The 24439-nt window shown below is 48.7% G+C and overlaps 2 protein-coding genes across 3 annotated transcripts; one reads left to right on the forward strand and one right to left on the reverse strand.

Moving 5' to 3' along the window:
- Window positions 1–102: 102 nt before the first annotated feature.
- Window positions 103–16737, forward strand: sxc (O-linked N-acetylglucosamine (GlcNAc) transferase sxc). Of its 2 annotated transcripts, none has more exons than XM_089563396.1 (11): window positions 103–267; window positions 869–931; window positions 3201–3351; window positions 5993–6236; window positions 6318–6392; window positions 8263–8379; window positions 9699–9898; window positions 10634–10850; window positions 10943–12253; window positions 12707–13281; window positions 16389–16737. In XM_089563396.1, exons 2-11 carry the CDS (start codon window positions 904–906, stop codon window positions 16537–16539), a joined length of 3069 nt encoding a protein of 1022 aa, XP_089419522.1. In that variant the 5' UTR covers window positions 103–267; window positions 869–903; the 3' UTR covers window positions 16540–16737. The 2 variants fall into 2 exon arrangements, with proteins under 2 accessions (XP_089419522.1, XP_089419526.1); XM_089563400.1 differs by having other exon boundaries at window positions 105–267; window positions 6324–6392.
- On the reverse strand, window positions 16733–24166 carry LOC149370887 (uncharacterized). Its single transcript, XM_089563407.1, has 3 exons — window positions 23940–24166; window positions 23708–23863; window positions 16733–17008 (listed from the first exon to the last, which is right to left on the reverse strand). The coding sequence occupies exons 1-3, from the start codon at window positions 23957–23959 to the stop codon at window positions 16753–16755; spliced, it is 432 nt and encodes a 143-aa protein (XP_089419533.1). The 5' UTR covers window positions 23960–24166; the 3' UTR covers window positions 16733–16752.
- Between the last annotated feature and the right edge of the window lie 273 nt (window positions 24167–24439).

Below are 24439 nucleotides of genomic sequence, written 5' to 3' on the forward strand. Positions count from 1 at the left end.
GCAGATTTCTTGTAGCCATTGTAGGCTTGTAGCTTCTGGAAACAGCGCTGCTTGGAACAGCTTGGAACTGCCGTACCTGCCGTGCTTTTCCACTCCCTCTTCCGTCAACACTGACGTATGCTGACGTCATGAGTGGAGTTTTGTTTTTATGTTATTACATTAGGGAGATTTGATCTATGGTTATTTAGGCCTTGCGCGGTGCATTGACTGCTGTTGCTGCCGTCTCCGCTGGGTTTTGTGTTCGGGCGCTGTTCGCAACAACTAACGGTAAGTATCAGTAGCTGCTTCACGCTCCACCTTTGGTGTAGTTGGGTAACGCGTGGCAACTTGGCGAAGGGCTCGTGGTTGGTCATCGATGCTCGCTTCGAGTGCAAATCGAGTGCCTTCTTTGCCTTCTTGGTGTAATAAAGTTAGGCTTACTTGACTGGGCCCTAACAAGAAGCTTGCGTTGAAATAAAAGCTTGCTGTTTGATGTTAGGACCGATGCAAAGCGTTGTAATAAACGGGTTCGCAGATATTTTTGTTTGTGTAAGATATTTAGATCGACGCGTACACTTCTCGATTGACGCACTCCGCTTCCTGTATGCCGTGAATAATGATTGGTCCTTCAGCTGCAGCAGCTGTCGCGGTGTGTTGTTTGGTTAAGTCTGGGAGATTTTTGTGCCTCGCGTGCTGTTGCCCGTTGTGGTTGTAACGGGAGCAAGCGGGCGGCGAGTCGAAGGCGGCGTCCATGGCGCTGCCCGAGGCTACGCCAGCTACGCGGAAGGCCGCCAGGGAATTTGGCCCGTGACGTTGCATCCCCAGGCCTTGCTTTTGTTGGCTGAGCACTGAATGACCTGACGTTCGCTTTGGGTTCTTGCGCCGGTAGGACTGAAGTGGCACGAGGTGACCGGGTCCGGTGAGATGGCGACCACGGCTGCGGCGTTTCAGAGTAAGCGTGATTCTTTTGTGTCCATTCGTGGAACCGATGTGCGCGTCACCTTTCCCGAATTAGCGATTGCTTGTTGCCCCGTTCTTCACGGAAAGCAAAAGTAAAAATCTGTTGCGCATGAAGGCTTCGAGGCAGCCATTGACAATGAATTTCTGAGGTACTGGCTGCGTCATTAGGCTCGTTCTACTTTCTCATGACGCATTGCGCCACGTCGGCCTTGCGCCATTTAGCTCAGTCGCTAAGCCGAATGTTCTCATGTGATCCGGGTGTTTAACTGCGCCATGTTTATCCCGTGCTTAGCTTATCATTTCGTGCCTCACATGGGAGTTGCTCAAGACTGTGCAGTCGACGATAACAGCTAGTCTTGAGGCGATCCCGTTACGTACACGGGAATTGCATGTCTTTTTTTTTTCTCTCCCTTTTCAATTTTTAAGCAATAAACTTGCCAGCTGCAAAGGCTCGTTTCCGTTTTTCAACTTGATAGGTAGAAATTTAAGAATAGTGCCGCCATAGAGGGAACGCGATAAATTGCTAATGGATCACTGCACAGCATGCACCAGAAAGTAGTAATTAAAGCAAATTTGTTTCCTCTGACATTGTTGTTAATTTATTTATGATCAATAATTGCATATATTCATTAGTGTCTGATTGTTATGATTTTTTGTATTTTTAATCATCTCATGCAAGGATGCAGTATGTGAAACTTGAGGTGAAAAATAAAATGACGATTGAAATCGCACTGCAGTCTGCGTTGCCAAGTAGTGAACTAAATGCTTGTGTTTTTGCATCCCATATTTTTTTCTGCAACATTTTACAGCTGTGTAGTGTCAGTAAGTGCACTATTTTAAAGCACTACCAACACAAGCAGCTGTTGTGAGCTAAGGGTACACAACTGGCTAACAGATTGTTACCTTCAGTTAACGTTTTGCTTGAAGGCAGTTTCTGTGACTGAAGCTATGTGGCTTGGTGGAGCCAGCTGTCAACGCATTTCCTTTTTGTTGTCATTCTTCTCAACCTCGTAATCACTGCTTCATAAGTGCTGCCGCATTTGCACATGATGTTCAAACTTGATGTCACACTACGTAGCTCCAGACTCATAAAAAAAAATCTGTACTGAAACTGCTCTTCAGAAAAACATGGACTAGAAGAAGTGTGTTCAGAAATATTATTCCTAACAAATGCATTTTTACCATCTCAAGCTAGAGGAATGAAGGGTGAAATTTTTGTTATTGAAGTTCAGGTAAAATGCTGAGTAGGCATGCATTTGTGGCCGGGAATGGACAACTTGCAGAATTGCAGCAAAGGCTGACTTACAAGAAGGTTTCTTCCAACTAAAAAAAACCGTTGTTCACAGACCATGTTTTCACTTCCTGCTCTGCTGAGTGAAGGCGTTAGCATGAGGGGAGATGAGTCATTCACCTTCCACTGTATTAAGGCGAAAGCCTTTAATGCCTCATACTGTCGTTAGCAGACGCTGTCGGCAGCTGTGTCGACAGACGCGTCGGCAGATTTGTCCGCCTTTCGGCGTCACTGCCTAAAAAGAAACTGCACCAAGGGTGGGAATCGAACCAGAGCCTTTGTCATTTGAAGCGGAGACACTACCACTCTGCCACGAAGGCTCAAGATTCGAGCATGAATAAAGGCGCATCTAGTGAATGCATGGGTTTCATAAATAAAATAAAAGGAATAAAGTGAAGGAAATGGAAAATAAAAATAAGAAAATAAACAAAAATGGAAACAATAATAATAAGAAACGAAAATAAAAACAATAAAAATAAAGAGCAAAAAAGTATGAAAAATAATAAATAAATAACAAACAGTGCGCCAGGAAACGCTTTCGCCTTGCAGCACTTTAGAGAGCCAAAGCGTCCACTGAATTTTTTCTTCTTCGAAAAGGTGAGGGGGGTCTTCTAATCTGCGTGAACCTGAAGCTCCCCCCACTTCCCCTGCTTTCGAGATAGTATAGAGGGCAGTTGTCGAAAGGTTACAGTGATGCATTAATGAAACAACTTCCCTCTCATACAAAGTGACATCCCCCTCCCTTCCTTTTCGGACAAGATTTCGAGATCGCCGTTTGTGAACGACGGTTTTCAGTTGAAAAAATTGTAGAGGGCGCTCGATATTCTGCCAGTCGTCAATTGCAGTCCAGTTCTGTGTGGTCGCAAGGGTCATGATGGGTACTGCGTATGACACGCTTGTGTTTTTTTAGATCAAAGGCGTGCGCTTTAGATTAAAGGTGTGCGCTGCGTCTCTGCACGACTCTGTGCAGGCCTGGCCGAGCTGGCTCACCGGGAATACCAGGCAGGCGACTACGAAAATGCTGAACGCCACTGCATGCAACTTTGGCGGCAGGATCCCTCAAACACCGGCGTGCTCTTGCTTCTGAGTTCTATACACTTCCAGTGTCGCCGACTGGACAAGTAAGACACGTGTGGCGTCTCTTAAAGGGGCCCAGAAACACAATCTTAGTTAACTGTTTTGCCTGTTGATTGCATACAGTGAGTTATAATGGTGCTATTAGCGTCGGTAATACCGCGTATATTCCGTTTTTTAATATTTTAATGTCCTCCTGAAAACAACTTCATGGCTCTGATGGTGTCGCCACACAGTGGCGGGTTTTTAGCAGCGGATATGACATCACCTGGCGCGAGCTTGATGATTGGACAAACAGTAAATATACTGCAAATTGTGTGAATAAATAGAGACACATTTTGTCACCTGTCTGCGTTTTATATTAGATCAACAAAAACAACTTGTTTGTCTTAGATAAAAGCCCTGCAAAGCAAGTAAAATAAAAATACACCACCAGGGGCGCTCTGGCATAGAAACGACGCTGCCAGTCTCGGCAAGAACGAGTTACAGCAAGCAGGCAACCATGGAGTACAAACTTCCGCGACGTGCTCTGGCTCGCTGTTTTGATTGGTTGCGCCAGGTGCCGCCATTGGGAGAGCGAAATAGGAGTGGGAAGCCCTGCCAAAATCGAGTTGAGGGCAGCGTTTTGTTTGCTTGTATTTTGAAATTTCTTCTCTGAATAACTTCCGTTCCTGTGCATTGATTCCTGTAATTCTTTTTAAGTCAGCATCTGTGTGGCATAAAGAACCCACCTGAAGTATAGCCGGTATCCCCCCAAGCAGTGTTTTGCAGCCCCTTTAACACACCTTCTGATACAGTGTGTCCTGGTGCCACCATTCATTTGCCCATTCTGTGTGATTGTTAAACAGTGTTGACAATTTGTTGGGGTCGGTGATAGCGAAGTTTTCCAATTGCTGGAGCGCACTGCAGTTGGCTGTCCTTGGGAGGCTTTTTCTTCAAACTCGGTTCAACCTTTTCATTGTGTGATTATGCCATCCAGGGCATTTTAATAATGGTCAGATTCATACTTTTTCACGTTTAATAAATCTTGTTGTTTGGTTCAGCTATCACAAGTCTTCTTGCACTTTGTGCACGCTACAACTAAACGCTATGTTTAGATCTAAGAGGTGTTAAGCTTCAGCACTTCACTCTAGTTTTTCGGGTGTTGCGAGATGTTTTTGCATGTTTCAGCGCAGTTGTTCTGCTGCGAAAGTTGTAAACTTGGTGTCTGCACTCGGCAGGTCTAAACTACCAGTTATGCCAGCTAATTTTAGCTGAGGTTTAAAATGTATTCCAGTGCACAACAGGCGAATGCAACTTCAACCTTGTTGTCAGTCGCTGAATGTGTAAGTCGGAGTAATTTTGTATTTTGTTCAGTTGAGTAAGTAAATTGAAAAAAAATGAACTTTTCAGCCATCTTATATCGGGCGGAAATTCCAGTGCCAAATTGTAAAGTGCCCCCCCCCCCGCCCTTGAAAAAAAAAAAACCTTGATTCCTCAGTTTTCAATGCATCGTCATTGGAACTGAGAGAGGAGCAGCGACATATCTATGTAGTGCGGCCCAAGGTGAAACAGTCGTTGAGGTTGCTAACATCTGTTGCTGTACATAAGGTGGCTGAAGTGACAGTTTTAACCCTTTCCCTGCCACTCCCGAGATAACTCGGGCTACCACATATGCACACCCCCTGCCTCTCCAGAGTTAACTCGTTTTGGCTTTTTAACTCGCCCCCTGCCGCTCGCGATAATACCCGTGTAAAAAAAAAAAACGATGCAGACATGCAGCGCCATCTATAGAGAGACGCTATAAACTCATAAATCTTGTAGGGTGAATTTTACACAACAGATGGCGCGCATGTTTCCACATCCGAGTCGCTTCGTTTTCGCACAGCAGCCATGTCAGGCAATGTGCCGCACTCGTCCGCGCTTTGACGGACGAATAAATTCAAAACTGCTTGTGAATTGGGAGTCCAATGATAATAAGAACGAGGAAGGAGCCCACCTAAGTGCCTTGTCAAGTGATGATAGCGATGAAGTCAACTTGCCACCAAAAATCTGCGTAAGAAGAGGCAATCCGACAGGCACGATTGGTGCTACAAGATTTGATTCATTACAACTAATTTATAAGATTTTCCTCAATAAACATGTCTACATGTCCTGCGGAGCATTTTAGTGCGTTACTAGCAAAAAATTTCCAGGAAACTAACAGGCAAAAAAAAACCGGCAGGGTGTGTGCAGCTGTGAGCAAAAAAACCTGGCAGTAAAAGGGTTAAAGATTGAGTGGAGTAGTTTATGCATTCGTTGAGCTTGGAATTTTCTCATCGCACTTCCTTTATGCAATAACTGCCGGTAGCTTCTCTCATCAGTAGCAGCAGGTTTTGTTTATCTTCTTGGCCAGCCGCCGCAGTGGCTCAGTAGTTACGGCGCTCCGCTGCTGACCCGAAAGACGTGGGTTTGATCCCGGCCGTGGCGGTCGAATTTTGATGGAGGCGAATTACATTGGAAGTGACATCAACAGCCTGCACACAATAGAATTTAGGTGTCCCCGTGAATTTTTTGCCACTTCTTTCTGCCCAAATGTTTAGAAAGGACCTGGCAAAGTCTAGGAGAGTTTTGCAAGACACTGGGGTAAACTGATGTGGCTGGGTTTTCCCCAGCATGAGTAAAGCGTGGGTTCTTGGTGAGTCTACATGTAACCGACCAAACTTGCAGGTCAGCCAACTTCTCCACACTGGCCATCAAGCAGAATCCTTTGCTGGCCGAGGCCTATTCGAACCTGGGCAACGTCTACAAGGAGCGAGGCCAGCTATCGGACGCGTTGGAAAACTACCGCCATGCTGTGCGGCTCAAGCCAGACTTCATAGACGGCTACATCAACTTGGCAGCAGCTCTGGTTGCTGCCGGGGACATGGAGCAGGCTGTGCAGGCCTACGTGTCTGCCCTCCAGTATAACCCAGTGAGTTGCTTTACAGAGTTGCATTGAAAGCGTGCCGCGTGGGCACGGGTATCTTACCAGCCTGCGCATTTTGCCTTGTTGTTTCAGGATTTGTACTGCGTTCGCAGTGATCTGGGGAACTTGCTGAAAGCCTTAGGTAGACTAGATGAAGCCAAGGTAAGTCTGCCGCTTCCGATAGCCTGCCTGCAACGCTGTCGTATGGCTGCTTGACGTTTTTATAGACTCGCATCAGCTTGCTAACTGGATAGCATCGGGTCGCTTCCTCTGCAGGGGGACTACTGAGGGCTGGCCATGGGAAGTTAGGCTCTCTCCCGCAGGCATCTGAACATGTGGCGCAGCGTTTATTTCCTTTTTCGTCTCTTGGTTGCCAGTAAAGCGGCACTTGGTCCAGTCCTTTCTTCGGTGCCATCACCTCCGGCCCTTTGCTGGCCCGAGTGCAATTCTGATGACTCGGAGAAAGGACGCGATGCGCTTTGCCAGGGCTTCAATTGGCTGCGATAGTTTTCAGTTTCCATCCCTCCTTCACCTCTCTCCTCGTCACCTGGCAAAGCGCGGGAACCAGTGGGGGACCTTCGAGATGTCCCCGTGGAAGCGGCAGCAACCAGCGGCAGCAGCGGCGCATTGCGGCTGCGGCGGCGATGCAGCGATGCGTGCATGTGCGCATGTCTTCAGGAGCGTCCGACGGCCCCTCGCACAGGAGCAGCTGCCTTGCTGACCCGGAGCACCTGTTGGCGCGACGGGCAGCAAGCTATGCGGTGGCAGCTGTGGCGACGCGCAACAGAGCGGCAGCGCGCAGTGCGCTAGCAAACGGCCGGCAGGGAGCCTCACTTCTGGCAGTTTGTTGAAATTCCTCCTGCAGGGGTAGTGTGCCTGGCAGGCAGTCGGCTAGACTAATCTTCCTCTCTCTCTTTTCTCTCTTGCATTCCTCCGCAAAAGTAGTCACCTTCCCCAGCTTTGTAAAGCTTGGTGTAAAATTCATCATGGCTCTCAAGCAAAAGCATCGAGAGGCAGGAAGTTAGGTTAGCGCTAGCATGTGCTCCCACCCCCCTGGCGAGAGTGCGGCCACTGCCCACGAAAGAACAAGTGGTGCAAAGGAAGACTAAGGTGGAAGGGGAAGAGATGAGCAGAGGACGGTGCGGTGTCCTCTCGAGCCTCCTCCCCGTTTTGCCCGCATTTTCATTTGCACTATTTGTTCTTTCTTTTGCAGGTGGGTCAGCTAGCCTGTCTTGTGCATCCGCAATTGTCAGAGCAGTGTCGTCTTTGTGTGCGAAGCTGAATCATGCGCCCAGCTTGGCTAGTGGTGGACGAGGTGAGCCCGGCTCTCGTCCCCCGGGTGGAGAGAGTTCCCGGCAGCCAAGCACTGGGCCGGGGCCGGCTAAGGGAGGGGGCGCCTGCCAGGTGCCCGCTCTCTCCCCCACACACCTACCCCCACCCCTCTTCCCCCTGTGGGAGCTCCACTAATGTGACCTTTTTTCTCTTTTCTTTCTAAGCAACTCGTTTGGGGTGTAGCGTTGGTAGCACAGCGAGCGGCCACGTGACGGTCACGGTTATACCGTGGGAGGAAGACTGCGGCAGCCCCCCCAGCATCCCTGCAGTGGTAACCCGGCAGCGTGCCCGGTCAGTCTGCCCCTGACGCCGGGTTTGCCCCCCTTTCTTTGGCTTCTCTGTGCTCCCCCCCGAAGGTGGCTGAGGCCCACTTGGCCGGCACCTCCTTGCGCTGTTCCTGGGTTGTGCTCTTTTGACTGCTGTTGCCCGGGGAGAGGGGAGGAGATGCTGCCTGTGGGGCCCTGCCCCTTCCCCTTGCGCGCTGCGGCAGCTATTGGCAGCGTCCCCGCCTCCAAGCGGCGCTCTGCGGCAGCAAGTGTGCGCGTCCCACCCTACTGCCGAAACCCCCCTCCCACCCCTTCACCTGCGCGAGCGCGCTGCTGCGATTGCGAGCAGCACGAGTAGGCACCTGCGAGACCTGATCATCCTCTGCAGTGCTTCCCTGTTGATGTGTATGTTTGGGGCTGTGGGGCTACGACAGGCCTGCTACCTAAAGGCCATCGAGACTTGTCCAACGTTTGCCGTGGCCTGGAGCAATCTAGGCTGCGTATTCAATGCACAAGGGGAGATATGGCTGGCCATCCATCATTTCGAAAAGGTGAGCCACTTCTTTCATTCCCTATGCTAATACGTGCTTGTGATAGATGGAGTGGGGGAGTTAACAGTGATAACTGCAGGGCTTGAACTCCTGGGCACTTGCATTGGCCTTCTGACATGAAACTGGAGCACCTCGTACAGGTGCGGTGCAAAATAGTGAAGGATAAAATTTGTCTACATTTGTGGGTGCACAGCTGAAACAGAAAGGAGGAAGAACAATGGCCAGAAACTGTGCCTCTGTGCACTCTGACCTAGATTGGAACTCGCGCCTCCGCAGAGCCTGTATCCTACTTGGCTGACACCATGCAGACCACTCGGCCGTTAGTACGAGGCCACATACAGTAGAACCCTGATTACACTTCAAGGAACTGCACAAAACCATCGTGTGACCAGAAATCTTGCACAATGAACGGCATTCTCATAATAACTGTGCTGCAAATCTGGCTCTAGTGTACTGCTATATTTACACGTGTAATGCCTGAACCCCTGACCCTGGCGGTAAAGTATAATTTTTGGGAAAATAAAAAAAGGAAAAATAAAATCCGGGAGTTTTGCTTAACTTGTGTTATTTTGCCCTTGCAGCATGTTTGCTGGGAGCTATAACTTCACTGACAGCTGCCTTCAACTTTTGGCATGGTCGAACTTGTGCACGAATGTACAGACTATGCATCGTACTGTCAGTCTCTGCCTAGAAGTGCTATCATATGTAGGCCTCAGTGCTACATATTGGAATATTAGAATGACTATAGAAGTCTGAACACAAAGCGCGCATGCTAGTGACCACGCTGTATCACATAGCAACAGTGGGTGCATAGCGCCTCAGTTGATACCTATGCTTTCTATCCATTGTATATGTGCCAGTACAGCGGCCATCAAAGTGGGACCCCCCCCCCCACCCCCACCCCCGGGACCACCATTTGCATAAAATGTGCGGTCACCCGTTGTGCGCAGGATATTTGAAATGGTGTCAAATGACTTTGCATGTTCCTAAGGGTAAAATTACTAATTGAGATGAAGCCCAGATTATGTATGGGGTTCGCACCGACGGCCTTTCCGCCCCCAAACCGTACATTCCGAGGACAATTCGTCGTGTTTCCTCTTTCACTCCCACCTTCCGCCCTTCCCTTACAGCGCTGTTCAGTATGCTGACCACACCAATGTAAACACTTGAAGCTCCCGTAGCTAACGCTGTTAAGTGGAACACTGAGGCAGTGTTGGGGGAGAATTTTTGTACTGCATTCACCATCTGTGCTGCATCAATGGGCCAAGTTTGGCGCCTTGGTTGCGTCCTCTGTTGAGCCTTGACGTGGGCTGTTGCAGGCGGTGGCCCTGGACCCAAATTTTCTGGATGCGTACATCAACCTGGGCAATGTGTTGAAGGAGGCCCGCATCTTTGACCGGGCAGTGGCAGCCTACCTGCGGGCGCTCAACCTCAGTCCCAACAATGCTGTGGTGCACGGGAATCTGGCCTGCGTCTACTACGAGCAAGGCCTCATCGACTTGGCTGTGGACACATACAGGTACCTACTGCCATGTGAAGTGCTGCTACGTGACGTGCATCCATTCAGTGTCATGACTAATCAGTGGAAGCGAATGAGAACTAGAGACCCTTAATGCAGATGGCCTTTTGTTGCAGTGTCTATCCTTGATGCTAAAGAGCATAATACCTACTCCCTTTCATGTGCGAAGCAGTCCTCTCCGGATCATTCCATCTTGACCTCTCAGAAACTGTGTAAACGACCCTGAAAGTCTGTGCTTGGCTTGCACTTGAATGTTGCTGCACAAGGCATCTTCACATAGGCTGACTGGGTAGCATTTGAAACAAAATATTTACTTCTCAGAAGCACTCGCCGCACTGCTTTCCTATTCTAACGGCACTTCTCATCAGAATGTTGCACATGAAAATGATGAGCCAATACCAGGCAGCGAGGGATTGACTTCACCCTACGTATCGCAGAAATTCTTGAGAAGAGTCGTTACATGTCCTTTGCTTTTGCATTGTTTTCTGGATTTCAGGCTCTGCTTTTGGTAAAAATGACATGCTTGCAATGTTTAAGCACTATCCATCTCCATCTAGCTGAACTTAGTATTCCTTCAGTATTCCTTCAGTGTTTCTTTAAAAGAAAGTGCAGCAGTGTGGAGATGCATCATAACTTTTTCAGAACTGAGACATAGGTTTATGGAATCTCCCAGTGAGCAAAATTAGTAACATTCGCTGCTCGCTAACAAGTTTTCCGGCATGGGTTTAATTCCAGGCGTGCCATTGACCTTCAGCCAAACTTTCCCGATGCATACTGCAATCTTGCCAACGCCCTCAAGGAGAAAAGCCAGGTCACAGAGGCTGAAGACTGCTACCAGACCGCACTTCGTCTGTGCCCTACGCACGCAGACTCGCTCAACAACCTGGCAAACATCAAACGAGAACAGGGCTTTGTGGAGGAGGCCACACGCCTCTATCTCAAGGCGCTCGAGGTAAGGCCTGCGAGTAGAACTAAGACTGCCTTTACCAGCATCATCCATGTATTTGAGTGCGTGCTAACGTCAGCTGGTACTGCCCTCTGCAGGTGTTCCCGGAGTTTGCAGCCGCCCATTCCAACCTCGCAAGTGTCCTGCAGCAGCAGGGAAAGCTGTCGGAAGCACTGCTCCATTACCGGGAGGCCATCCGCATTTCACCAACGTTTGCCGATGCTTACTCAAACATGGGCAACACCCTGAAAGAGATGGGTGATGTTCAAGGGGCTCTCCAGTGCTATTCGCGTGCCATTCAGATAAACCCAGCCTTTGCCGACGCCCACTCCAACCTTGCCTCCATCCACAAGGACTCCGGTAACATACCTGAGGCGATTGCTTCGTATCGCACTGCACTGAAGCTAAAGCCAGAGTTTCCAGATGCCTATTGCAATCTGGCGCACTGCCTGCAAATAGTGTGTGACTGGACGGACTACGAGGGACGCATGAAGAAGCTGGTTGCCATCGTGGCCGAGCAGCTCGAGAAGAACCGCCTGCCCTCCGTGCACCCGCACCACTCCATGCTGTATCCACTCTCCCACGAGTTCCGCAAGGCCATCGCCGCCCGCCACGCCAACCTCTGCCTCGAGAAGATCCAGGTGCTGCACCGGGCGCCCTACCAGCACCTCCGCCAGCGTCAGGGACGGCTTCGCATCGGCTACGTCAGCTCCGACTTTGGCAACCACCCCACATCGCATCTCATGCAGAGTGTGCCGGGCCTGCACGACAAGTCCCGCGTGGAGGTGTTCTGCTATGCCCTCAGTCCAGACGACGGCACCAGCTTCCGGTCCAAGATAGCAACCGAGTCGGAACACTTTGTGGACCTGTCCCAGATACCGTGCAACGGGAAGGCGGCTGACCGCATCCACGCCGACGGCATCCACATCCTGGTCAATATGAACGGCTACACGAAGGGCGCTCGCAACGAGATCTTTGCCCTGCGGCCGGCCCCTGTGCAGGCGATGTGGCTGGGCTACCCTGGCACCAGTGGGGCACCGTTCATGGACTACCTCGTCACCGACCGCGTCACCTCCCCGCCGCAGCTGGCCAGCCAGTACTCGGAGAAGTTGGCCTACATGCCGCACACCTTCTTTGTTGGGGACCACCGCCACATGTTTCCCCACCTCATGGAGCGAGCCATCATTGACTCCCGGGAATCCCGGCTCAAGGGCAATGGCGAAGTGCCAGACAATGTGTCCATTGTGAACGCGACGGACTTGTCTCCCATCATGGACAAGACGGAAGTGAAGAAGATCCGCGAAGTGGCTGCTGCCGAGCAGGGAGAGCGCGTGGAGGTCGTCAAAACTGTCATTGAGCTGCCCACCACGGTTCAAGCCATGATCAGCTCCGGTCAGGTGCAGGCTCAGGTGATCATTTGTCTCTTCACTTGCGCCTATTGAACTTGCTGTAGCCAACGTGGTTGAAATGTGAGCGTTGTTTTCTAGCCTCGTGGAATTCTTATTACTAAGAGAATAGCATTTGGCTGTGAAATGCAGTTGATGAGTTCAGCCATACTGATTGTTTTGAATTCGCAGCGTTAAAAATTTCAGCAAAATGTAGTTAACAATAAATGGAGAACAGTTGTGAGCATCACACTTTTATGGCCTCTTTCTGTGTCAATGAAGAGGCTGCAGTGTTCCGGCAGTCTTGCTGTGTGTTGAGGAGTCCGCTGTCATGGTTGATGCAAATTCCTGTTATGCTTGGCAAGCAGAGGGAAAGAGTGCAGCAGCTACTGATGCATTGCCTGTTGCATAATGAACAGAGCAGAAGTGGCTGCATGTGTATTGCGTCTGCATCAACATTGGCCGTCATCCTTGCAGGTCAACGGAGTGTTGGTGCACAATGGGCTGGCGAGCACGCAAGTCAACACGCGGGCTGCCACCGGCGAGGAGGCGCCCCGGGCCATCCTGGTGACCTGCCGGCAGCAGTATGGCCTGCCCGAGGATGCCGTCGTGTACTGCAACTTCAACCAGCTGTACAAGCTGGACCCGGCCACGCTGCGCATGTGGGTGCACATCCTGCAGCGGGTCCCCAACAGCGTCCTGTGGCTGCTGCGCTTTCCCGCGGTGGGCGAGGCGCACGTGCAGGCCTGGGCCCAGGCCGAGGGCCTCTCGCAGCCGGGCCGCATCATCTTCTCCAATGTGGCCGCCAAGGAGGAGCACGTGCGCCGGGGACAGCTGGCCGACGTGTGCCTCGACACGCCGCTCTGCAACGGCCACACGACGGGCATGGACGTCCTGTGGGCAGGCACGCCTGTTGTCACGTGGCCGGGGGAGACCTTGGCGTCACGTGTGGCCGCCTCCCAGCTCCACTGCCTGGGCGTGCCCGAGCTGGTGGCACGGTCTCGCCGGGAGTACCAGGACATCGCCATACGGCTAGGAACTGACCGAGACTAGTGAGTTCATAGTGTTTGCCGCCGCAGTGGCTCAGTGGTTATGGTGCTCGGCTGCTGACCCAAAAGACGCGGGTTCGATCCCGGCCGCGGCGGCTGGAATTTCTTTGGAGGAGAAATTCTAGAGGCTCGTGTACTGTGCAATGTCAATGCACATTAAAGAACCCCAGGTGGTTGAAATTTCCGGAGCCCTTCACTACGGTGTCTCTCATAGCCTGAGTCTCTTTGGGACGTTAAACTCCATAAAACCAAACCACAAACCGAGTTCATAGTGTTTGGGATGGGTCAACCGAATGTGCTCATTTTGCGTGTATCGGCCACATTAGGAGTTCAGGCAATGAGTTTTGTCTCAGGAGAGTATGGTTTCCCTTGGACAGATGCTGTTGATGCAGTCGATCTGCCCTGCGGTTTGCTGCATGGCAAAGGCAGTTTACTCAGCGATTTTAACGGGATAGCGTTAGGGACTGGTGGCGTCGGCCGTGAGCGAAAAATCCCCAGAGAAGCAGCCTAGGAAGTAGGTGGGCCAACTAGGTCACGTGACCTTGTGGCTTCATCACAACCTGCCCACCAGATTGTGCGCAAACTGCCCACCTTGGCAGATGGCAGTTAAATTAATGATCGGTCATGAGAGGTTGCTGGGAAGAGCAACCTGATCACAAGGGCGGTGTGCACATAGCCATATACAGTGGAGTATCGATGATACGACCCCGGTTGATACAAATTTGTGAGCGGTACGACTTCGTAAAATGCCCTGGCCAGAGTGCAGTGTGTGCAATCGGCAGAAGTTCAGATGTTATGAATGGCCTCCCTGCACCCTCCCTACTGCAGATGATACGAACATGCAAGCCACGACTGCACCTTTAAGCACGAAGTACTTGCTGCCTGCATCCTTGACGGTGCGACGCGGTGGAGTTCCACCACTAGTGCATTGGTGCGCACCCATCATAAAGAGCGCCATCGCATGTGAGGCGGTTTCACTGCACAAATGGCAAACGGCACGTGATGAGTGCGGGCGCACAGTTTGGCGCGCTGGAAGAACAGAACCACCCATGGAAGGGAAGGAAGTGGCGAGGAAGAAAGAAGGGGAAAACTAGTGACATGCCAATCAGCGTCCGCAGCTGTGCTCAGCTGGAGTACGTTGCCTGGCTGATGCTGGGTGGCTGAGCCGCCCTCATTGTGGGCTGGGAGGAAGCTCAGGATAAAGCATAACCAAAACCGAGTGATTGGACTAAGCTTGGAGATTGGATCGCCTTTTCGTCGTACTACAGTCGAACCCGGATATATCGAATTCGAAGGGGATCGGAAAATAGTTCGATATAGCGAAAATTCGATATACAGATATAGGCTAAAACTGCACTCCCGATCATAACAAATTGTGGCTTACCGTTTGGAACAGCCGCGAATCACATAGTATGGGCGCGCAATGTGAAAGCGCTTTATTTCGCGGAAAAAAAAAATCACTAATTTTGGGCTGCTTTTTCCCCTGGGAAACGAAGTTCAAAACACTGGCCTCGATCTTCTCGAGACTGTCCAGGTGCGAGAGCACAGTGCCTTCCATTTCGCCGCAACAGCGCCGAATCAGGCTAACGCTGACGCCAGTTCAGTGGCTGCGCACGGACGCGTTTCTTCGACAACACAGTTGCCCTCGTCGTCGCTGGAGTCGGCGTCTTGAACGCCAGCTACCGCTTGAACTTCGCTGTCAGCGTTAAAGTCCTCAACAGTCACTTCGGACGGAACGGCGCCGAGAAAATTGGACAAGTCGCGAAACGCGTCGTCCAAGCACTCATCGTCATCTAAATCTTCCGGACATTCATCTCCGGCCACTTGCCAAAACAGTTGGCTACTGGGGCCTGCTTCACGTCGCGCGTTGAAACACAGGCACACACACACAAAAAAAACACGCGAGGCGCAGATGGAGCGATAAGAGCGAAGCCTATGCGAGCGGCAGTCAACCCGGCTGCGAAGGAACGACAGAGGGAAAAGAAAGAGCAGGGAGAAAGATCGGCGCTCTGGGCTTCGTTTTTTTTTTTTTTTTTCTGAGCTCTCTCTTTTCCCCAGACCCACGTGCGACCGTTCTCTCTCTCTCTCTTTCCCCAAGAAGCGTGGTCGCCGCGCGTCTCCATGCGGCGCTCTCTCTTCGCTGATCTCCAATGACCTTGACGGAGCACACGCCGGCGGTACAGGAGGAGAGGAGGAGCGGGAAAGCTCGCGCCGGTGGGGCGCAAAAACGGGGAACAAAAAAAAAAAAAGGGCCCTGCGCCTGCTGACTGCGGAAATGTTCTCCGCTGAGGCGGCTGAGGACCGGACAGGAATGTCTTTGGGGAAAGCGCACCTTCCAGGGGCGCGGCGCGGCGTTCGATATATCCAATGTCCGGCGAAAATTGAATTCGATATACAACGCAACTGTCCTATACTTTTACATAGTATTTTCAAGGGGGTAATCTGTGTGTTCGATATAGCCAATAATTCGAAATATGCGGGTTCGATATATCCGGGTTCGACTGTAGTGCCTGCCGTTAAGTGCATGTCAGAAGTACGCAAGGTGACTCAACAGCATGGAATTGAGGTTTTGAGTAGGGTATTTCAGCACTCTCTTGCTGTGTCAGTCTTATCCGGACGCGGCCTTTCATCTGGAAGCTGTTCGAATTGACTGGTGCAAGTTCTGTAGCATCTGAAATAGCGAACATGGACGCTGCCGAGGACAGAACCGGCAGTTCGAATTATCCAGATTTCCGAATTAACGGGGGTCGTATTAGCTTCTACTTTACACGTAAGAGTTCACGAAATATTTTTGCAATGGTCTCTTCAAAGTAAAGAAAGTTAAGGTAAAGAAATTGCTGTGAATTTTTAGTTAATAAATTTTTGTTTGAAATTATTTCAGCTATTAATGGCCGTTCTGTGGAATATGTGAACTTGAACCAGCATGTGAACTTGAACCAGCATGTGAACTTGAACCAGCATGATGTTTGTGGACATGTGTAGCACACACATTTACCCAAGTTTGTCCTTTTTGGCTGCCAGAATTTTTGTGGCTTGTAAAACAGACGTAGTGTCACTAATATTCACGAGTTCCCTGTTTGCCGTTAAGTGTGCCCTCTGTTATCTTGCAGCCTCAAGGCCATCAGAGCAAAGGTGTGGCAAGCCCGGATGGAGAGCCCTCTGTTCAACGTGCGCACCTACACCTCCAACTTGGAGAACCTTTTCTTCAAGATGTGGGCCAACTATGAAGAGAATAAGCCTCTAGATCACATCACGGACTGAGGAAGGGGGGGGGAGACGATCATCATCCACATCACCGCGGGGCAGCTCCTGCTTTCACCGCAGTTCTTTTAGTGCCCCGTGACCACTATTTCTACGCACTGTAAATATAACATCATACAAAAAAAACATCTCGAGCAAACTGGACTTTTTCTTGTCATGCTAGGCCTTGAGTTGGGAATAATAAAAAAAAAAGTTTCATGTCCGCTGTCCTGTTTATTTCTCCCTGCTCCGTTTGGCAGGTGCCTTTTTGGTAGTGCCACTCGATGATGAAGATGTGCTACTGCTACTACTGCTGCTGTCGCTGCTACTGCTGTCACTGGTGCTGCTACTGCTACTGCTGCTGCTGCTGCTTGATGAGCTACTTGACGAGCTGCTGCTGGAGTCTGATTCGTCTCCGCTGTGGGACTCTCCGTCCGAGCCGCTAGAGGACTTCTCACTGCTTTGCCTTGCAGGCTGGACAGACCTCTTCCTGAAATTGGAACAGAGATTGCAGAACTGGAGTGCAAGGCATACACTTCCCCTTCAGGTGAAAGGTTTCATCCGAATTGAGGAAAATGTTAATTTCCATATTATACTGAGTAGCACAAGAAGATTGCACATAAAAAATTTGGACTCTACTTTTGTCGCAACACTACCTCAGGGTGGCCTTTGAGCGACTCCTGACAAACTAAACAAATGGCACATTGTAAGCACTTTAAAGTGCTCATCCTTGCTAAATAAAAATTGCACAGATTGGAGTGTTGCTACAGTATGATGCAACTTCTAGTTGGTAATTGAGGGCTACGGTCTTCGGCGTTCTGTATTAATCCGCTCGCCCACTGCAACTGTGTGAAATCTGTGTTTACGAGCTTATAATGTCTCTTCATTAGTTTCATGTTTAGGTAGCAGCAAAAGCTCTTTAAGGTGACGTTTTAGCACGAAGGAATTCTGTTCGGCTGTCCCGAATGTAGGCTGAGCTTCACTGCAGATTTGAGTTTTATCAGACTCTGTTGCTACCACAAAATGCAGAGGCGTCGCATCTCTGAAAAAGCATTTTTGGCCTTCATTTCGCACACCTGGCTTGAAATGGTTCTTTGCGCCATTCTGTATGTTTTGGCACTTTTATTTTTCGCAGTTATGCACTTTGCGCTTTATATCGGGAGTATGACTGCATTACAGATGTGTGTGCTATCGTACATGCAGGACCTGAAGGGGCTATACTGTAGGAAGCCTGCATAGACATCTATGTCGCTTGGATTTAGGGCCAAAGCTGGCTCACAGCAAACTGACTAGTGGGGGAAGTATGCACACAAGCCCAAACTGAGGGGAAAAAAGAGATTAGATTCAGGAGGAGGGCACTGTGCAGATCTTCGGAGACATACTTTCTCAACAACTGAAAATAGGTGCAGTGTGCATCCTGTATAACTACAAGCTTATATGTGCTGTGTAGAACAGTTGGGAAAACCAATGTTTTCCTCATTTATTACGTAGAAACTAATGACAAGCACAATACTTGTCTCTAACGACAATTCAACAGTGTTGTTAGCTGTCACCTTAGTCATGTCCCACGCACCTCTGCCCTGCCCTGCCTTTGTAGCCGAAAGACATAAGCTGCGATGTGCTTTGGACCGCCTGGACCCTCGCCCTTTCACAGAGGCCAAGATCCTCGGTCCGTGGCCACAACAGTCAACTGCCATCAAGGCTTACAAGGCACTCTCTCGCTTTTTGAGAGCGACTGCCTTGATTGACAGACTGTGATTATTTCCCTTTACTTCTCTCTCTCCTCTTTAATTCCCCTCATTCCCTTCCCCTGTGCAGGGTAGCCAACCGGAATCCTTTCTGGTTAACATCCCTGCCTTTCCCTCTCTCTGTATCTCTCTCTGCGAGTGAACAGGTATTGTTCAGTACATGGCACACCCTTCGAAAGCAGCAGGCATATTTTTTTTGGTTCGGAATTTGAATACGCACTCACCATTCCACGCAGTTAATGCGGTTCTGAAACACTTAAGGAGAGTGCATAAACTTGCTCAATCATTAGGTTTTCTCGTCAAGGAAACCTTTGCCAAATAACACACTTCTACATGGAGCAGAGAATCTACGAACATGTGCGAAACCTGGCGAGTCCTTTCTGGCGACTTTCATATTTGCATCCTCCTCCGCCGTATGCTGCTATGTAATTCTATTCATAGATGGCTATTGGTTAGATTCTAACAGGTGCTTCAACACTGCTAGTCAGCAGCATCGATCCGGCGGGTCGAGAACCGGAGCCCGATGGGGAATTTCGGTGGTGGGGGCGGAGCAGCGCCGACCTTTGAACATGCAAAAAGTGACACGAGGAGAGAGAAATGCGTGAAGGCACTGAAATTCAAATTCTGACTGCAGATAACTTGGCTTCCACAAAACACTGGAGAATATTCATGAAGCGGCGTCCTGTAACATCCCAGGCATACCACATCTTTCTTTTGCACCCCTTTAAATGCTGCTTTGGCTAGCCATTCCTAAGTGTAAATCTCCAAAATCTGACTGCATACAGGGTCTGTCCTGAAAGTAATGAGACAAGTCGCGGCGTGACGCACGCATGCGCTAGATTGGGAAAGCGCTTTTGGGGGAAGGAGGGGAAACCTTCAGCTTCACAATGCGACCAAATTAGTTCACTCCGAGCAGGCGAAGCGAGTGGACGCCTTCGAGAGTGTACCCATATTTCGTCGCTGCGTCAAGGAAACCATGGAGCGAATGCTGGAACAGCGCTACGCTGTCAAGCTTTGCCATAACTGAGTAAGTTACCTACCGAGCCATTCGACGTAATCAAGACAACGTGTGGGAACGATGCGATGTCCAGGTCTGGTGTTCTAATGGCACAAAGCATTTACAAACGGCCGTGAAGACATTCACGACGGGCAACGGTCTGGGCGCCCGTCGATGATGGTTACGGACAGTAATGTCCACTGTGTGGTCCTGAACGTCTTCACTGCCATTTGTAAATGCTTTGTGCCATTGGAACCCTTTCAACCTGGACACTGTATCATTCCCACATGCTGTCAAATGTCTCGGTAGGTGATTTACTCCGTTTATTGCAAAGCTGCACCACGTGGCGCTGTGCAACGTTCGCTCCATGGTTCCCTCGACGCAGCGACGAAACAGGGGTGCACATTCGAACACGTCCACTCGCTTGACCTGCTCGAAGCCAATTCAGATCTTTGCATTGTGAAGCTGAAGGTTCCCCCTCCTTCCCACAAAAGCGGTTTCCCGATCTAGCACATGCACGCACCACACTGCGACTTGTCTCATTACTTTCAGGACAGACCCTGTATGACTACCCAGTTAGTTAATTTATTATACTGTAAGCCTTTTCGAGCTATTACAGGGTGAAAATCAAATAGACAAAAAGAAGAGTACAAAGAAAGAGTTTCAAAACTGCACGAAATACAGGAAGAGATTCAACACAATAAATAATTGAAAGATTAACAGAAAAAATTAAAAAAAAGCAGATTCCAAGTTAGTCAACGTACATTTCCAAATCCCACAAAATTTCAGCTGAAGTAGAGTCAGTAATTAATTGCCGAAAAAGGTTATTCCAATCCATTATCATCTTTGGAAGGAACGCTTAAAACAACTAAGGAGTATTTTTTTCGAAATGGGCCAAATCCAGACAATCCAGACAATCCAAATCCAGAAAATCAGCGCTGTGTGTGTCTTTTCTATCTGTGTCCCTGTCTTTTGCGCTGTTTTAAATAATCATGGTTCACCAACTAGCCTGCACGTCTACCCAGACACCACGACGAGGTCAAATTATACTGCAATTGCAAGCAAATCCACACATCTTTTCTTTACAAAAACTATAATAACGATTGTGCCCCATATTATTGCCTAAAAAATATGCGCACAAATCATATTAAAGAAGAAACTGGCAGTGTTTTAACTCTGTTATTCCTAGAGAGACGAGTGAAAGGCTCAGCGAGCAATGCCGGCCGGGTGATCGGACGCAGCCTGGTTTCTGTACTAAACCGTCGGGTGATCGGACGCAGCCTGGTTTCTGTACTAAACCGTCCTCTTACTAGGCCCAGCATCACACCACTCCTCCGGTTTAGAGGTCACGGCGCAACATTCATGACCTCCAAAGCTGCGGCTCAGAGAGTAAGAGCTTTCGCTCTTAAAAAGGCAAAATTCACATGTCAGAGTCTTCTTTGCCAGCTTGAGCCTCATAGCTTGGACTGTTTCGAGTGTGGTTTCACGTATTCCTTTTCCAACAAACTTTTACGATCGGCTGCATAGGATATGAAGAGATCAGTGGAAGATCTGAACCATGGGCGGATTTACGTGTTGCTCGTGATGAGCAGAGTTCGGGGGCGGTTCCATTTGAACCATGTATTTCATCAGTCGTTTTTCATAAAAAAAAAAAAATTGGGTTGAGCATGGTTTTCCTATGTAAGGAAGCAGGGATGTATCTCTGCTACATTCGACTTAAAAAGTGTTTAGTTGCAGTAGTCAGTACTGGCTTCCTAAATTCATTACTAGTTAAAAGGCAGACTCAAAAAGAAAACGTCAGGACTCGGTTTTTGTCAAGACCTTGTGTCTCCATATGGTAGACACACTGGTTGATGGGTGTCTATTATACTGTGCCGGAGTGACCCTGTAATAACCCAAAAGGGCTTGCAGTATAATAAATAAATAAATTGAGTAGTCACAAGTTGACATGCTGTGTCCTGTCTGTATCTACTATTTCGTTACTAATTATGAATTTAGGATGCTACAACAAAGGAGAATAAATTCTAAATCCTGTACATTCCAGCCAGTTTTCTTTTCCTCTGCCCAAGCGGGAACACAAGAAAAGATGGCTGTCACGTCAGCACTTGCGTTGGTGAAGCAGTGCGGTGCCCCTGATTGCACACTATGAATGTTCTGTTTTTCTGCTCAATTCACAGCATAATCATTTTCCAGTGTTATTTTCATAAACAGAGCACAAATTAATACTGTAGAAATAAGGGTTTCTGAAAAAAAATGGCTGTAATCTAGAGCGTCACATCGAGAAGTGCCAAATCCAACGTTAACATGCGTATATAGACCAAATTATTCGCATAATTTTTTAGTACATGGTGGTGTACAGCTGTCCTAACTAACGCGTAAAACAGTTTGGACAGCACTACAGTTTCTGCAGATAAGAAAATTTTGCATTTTTCTCAGGTTCTATTTAGATGGATTTGACTCATTTTGAAAAAAAAACGTAACCTTTGGCGTGTAGGCCATAATAGTATGAGGATAATTAACACGAGGTGGTAGTCTTCCAGGAGGTTGCAGATCCAAGCCAGGATCCAAGTATAATTTGTTGTTATGCAGTTGATATAGAAGCTTCGGTTTATTGTCCCAAAGTGACTCAGTCTATGAGGGACGCCGTAGTGAAGGGCTCCTGATATTTCGACCACCTGGGGTTCTTTAACGTGCACTGACGTCACACAGTACACGGGCCTCTAGAATTTCTCCTCCATTGAATTGCGACCACCGCGGCCAGGATCAAACCCATGTTTTCCGGGTCAGCATACGAGCGCCGTAACCAGTGAGCCACCGTGGCAGCGGTAAAGAAGCTTCAATCCATCTATTTTTTCTTGCGATAGGTTTTGAAAGTTGTGCCAAAGTAAGCAGAGCTGTTATGGATCGGTGTCGTTGATAGGCAGAAAAAAATTGACAGACAATTATGATAGCTGGTAATGCGAAATTTGAATGCAGCTCTTCACGGCTGACAGGTGGTGTGTTACGCTGCTAGCCACCCTCCGAAATCTTCCCGTGGCAGCCACCTGCCAGGTGGTATTTTACTCTGCCACTTAGACAACTGGTTGCACAAACAATTACGCCGGCAATGCCGACGACTATGACACAAAAGCCAGGAACCCCAAGAGCTGCGCTCTAAAAATAAATCTCACTGCAAGCCTCTGAACTCATTCAAGTTTACCAATGACATACCGTTGATGAGGATCCACGATCATACACGCATATTCCAAAGTTGTCTTATAAAAGTTTAATGCGCTTTCAGTCTAACATCTGGGGTAGCTTTCCACAGTTTTCTTTAGAAAGCCAAGCTCGTGTTGCGCAGTACCACAAATACAGTAAATATGCTCACTCCAATTTAAGTTGGTAATAACTGTGATGCCAATATACAACAGTTCAGCAACGTGTTTGATTTCAATCCCACTTAGCACACCAGCTGTGGATCATTTTCAAAGACCTGTTTACAACAAACCTGGTCAGGAACATTTCTCATGTGACAAAATAAAAATTATCTGCGAATAATCGCACTTCAACAGGGGATGTATATCCTTTGCAATACCGTTTATGTAAACAAGAATAAAATGGGACCTAAAATGGACCCCTGTGGAACACCAGATCACACATCTAATGTTGAAGAGCGTTCACCATAAATCGCAACAAATCGCCTGCTAATATGCAAGTAGGCCTGTACCCAGCTGCTCTGGATCTCCCAGCTTGGGATCAATTCCGAATGTGTACAATTTTTCGACAAGTTTCACACGACACACCTTGTGAAAAGCCTTTGCCAAATCTAACGCAATCAGATCAATTTGCTCCTTATAGTTAATGGCTGTGGCAAAGCTGTGAATGGTCTCAAATAACTGTGACTGAAGCAAGGCGACTGTTAAACTTTCGTTGCTTGTAAAGAAATCATTTTGAGGTACTAAGTATTTACAGATAATATGCTCGAGCATATTGCAGGCCACTGAAATGATTGAAACTGGTCGGTCATTTTCAATGCTCAGCCTGTCTCCATATATTTAAAAATGGGCACAACTCTTGCACACGCCCAGGCGCTCAGTTCGACACTTACAAGCAACGAAAGAGAAAATAATTTTGCCAGGAAACGTGACACCTATCTGCAGTACCATTAAAAAAATTTATTAGGTATCATACGTCAGGGCGTGCAGACTTTTTCGAATCCACGTTCAACAGCAATGTGATAAAACTTTTTGATTCAAATCTAAGTTTAACAGCAATGAGATAAAACTTTATATTTTAAAAAAAATTTTAAACTTTATATTTTTCGACATGACAAATTTGTTATCGCAGTTCATCTCATATGGCACCTGTACCGGGGCAAAAGTTATGCACACAGACCACGGCTGCTGTAGCAGTTACACACAGCAGAAAGAAGCGAAGTGGACTAGCATGCAATGTTAATACTTACAGTTGGATCGCACTCGCCAACATTTGTTTCTTCACGTTGTTTTTGAGAATTGTTGTCCTTGAATCTCTGTGAACGTATTTGCGTTTCCCGGTGCACTGGTAAGTCCAGTGGCCAAGCTCCAGACATTTCTGACAGCGAACGCCGGACAGGTTTTCTCTGTAACGGTTGTCATCAGTCAATCAGTCGCTCAATAAACGTTGAATTTGAAAAGAATAAAACAAAGCGTACTTACACTTTTCTCCTCAGCGGCATCTCGGATCGAACTTGGTGCAAGTAACCGAAGTGCGCAGACCATGCACTCAAAGCTGAGCAAGCCTAGGATGCTGTTCAAAAGTTACTTTGCGTTGAGAACGCCATCCATACGACAGAAACACGCCGCAACGCGGTGCGCCAGCAGGCCGCTTCCATACTTGTTTACATTTCGGCGCCTAGACGTATCCGGCATGAGAACGCTTGAAGCAAGCGGATACTTACGCCACTTGTGACGTAAAACGGAAACTTCGCGTTTCCGGAGCGCTGCCGGAGCTGATCGCGGAGGCGACGTACGAGGCTATCTACTGCGAACTGCCTACAAACACTAACATATTGAAATCGCAGGAAAAAGATAGAAAGGTGTCTGCTTGACCGGATGGGACGTTATATAGAGTGGGCTCTAAATCCGAGAAGTGGCTAAAAAAGTTGCTGGGTCGCTGGGAGGACCAGAATGTGCGTAAAGCGAACGTTTTAGCTTTA

Source organism: Amblyomma mixtum, chromosome 1, assembly GCF_055824585.1.
Source record: "Amblyomma mixtum isolate Tamu chromosome 1, ASM5582458v1, whole genome shotgun sequence".
Lineage (NCBI taxonomy): Eukaryota > Metazoa > Arthropoda > Arachnida > Ixodida > Ixodidae > Amblyomma > Amblyomma mixtum.

Bases quoted from the DNA above. Each gene is read 5' to 3' on its own strand.
- sxc (XM_089563396.1), top strand. From the start codon at position 904: ATGGCGACCACGGCTGCGGCGTTTCAGA. The intron at 6,237-6,317 runs GTGAGTTGCTTT...TTTGCCTTGTTG, and splicing joins CTGCCCTCCAGTATAACCCA to TTTCAGGATTTGTACTGCGT. The intron at 13,282-16,388 runs GTGAGTTCATAG...GTTATCTTGCAG, and splicing joins CTAGGAACTGACCGAGACTA to CCTCAAGGCCATCAGAGCAA.
- LOC149370887 (XM_089563407.1), bottom strand. From the start codon at position 23,959: ATGCCGCTGAGGAGAAAAGT. The intron at 23,864-23,939 runs GTAAGTACGCTT...CAACCGTTACAG, and splicing joins ATGCCGCTGAGGAGAAAAGT to AGAAAACCTGTCCGGCGTTC. The intron at 17,009-23,707 runs GTAAGTATTAAC...TTCCAATTTCAG, and splicing joins TTGGCGAGTGCGATCCAACT to GAAGAGGTCTGTCCAGCCTG.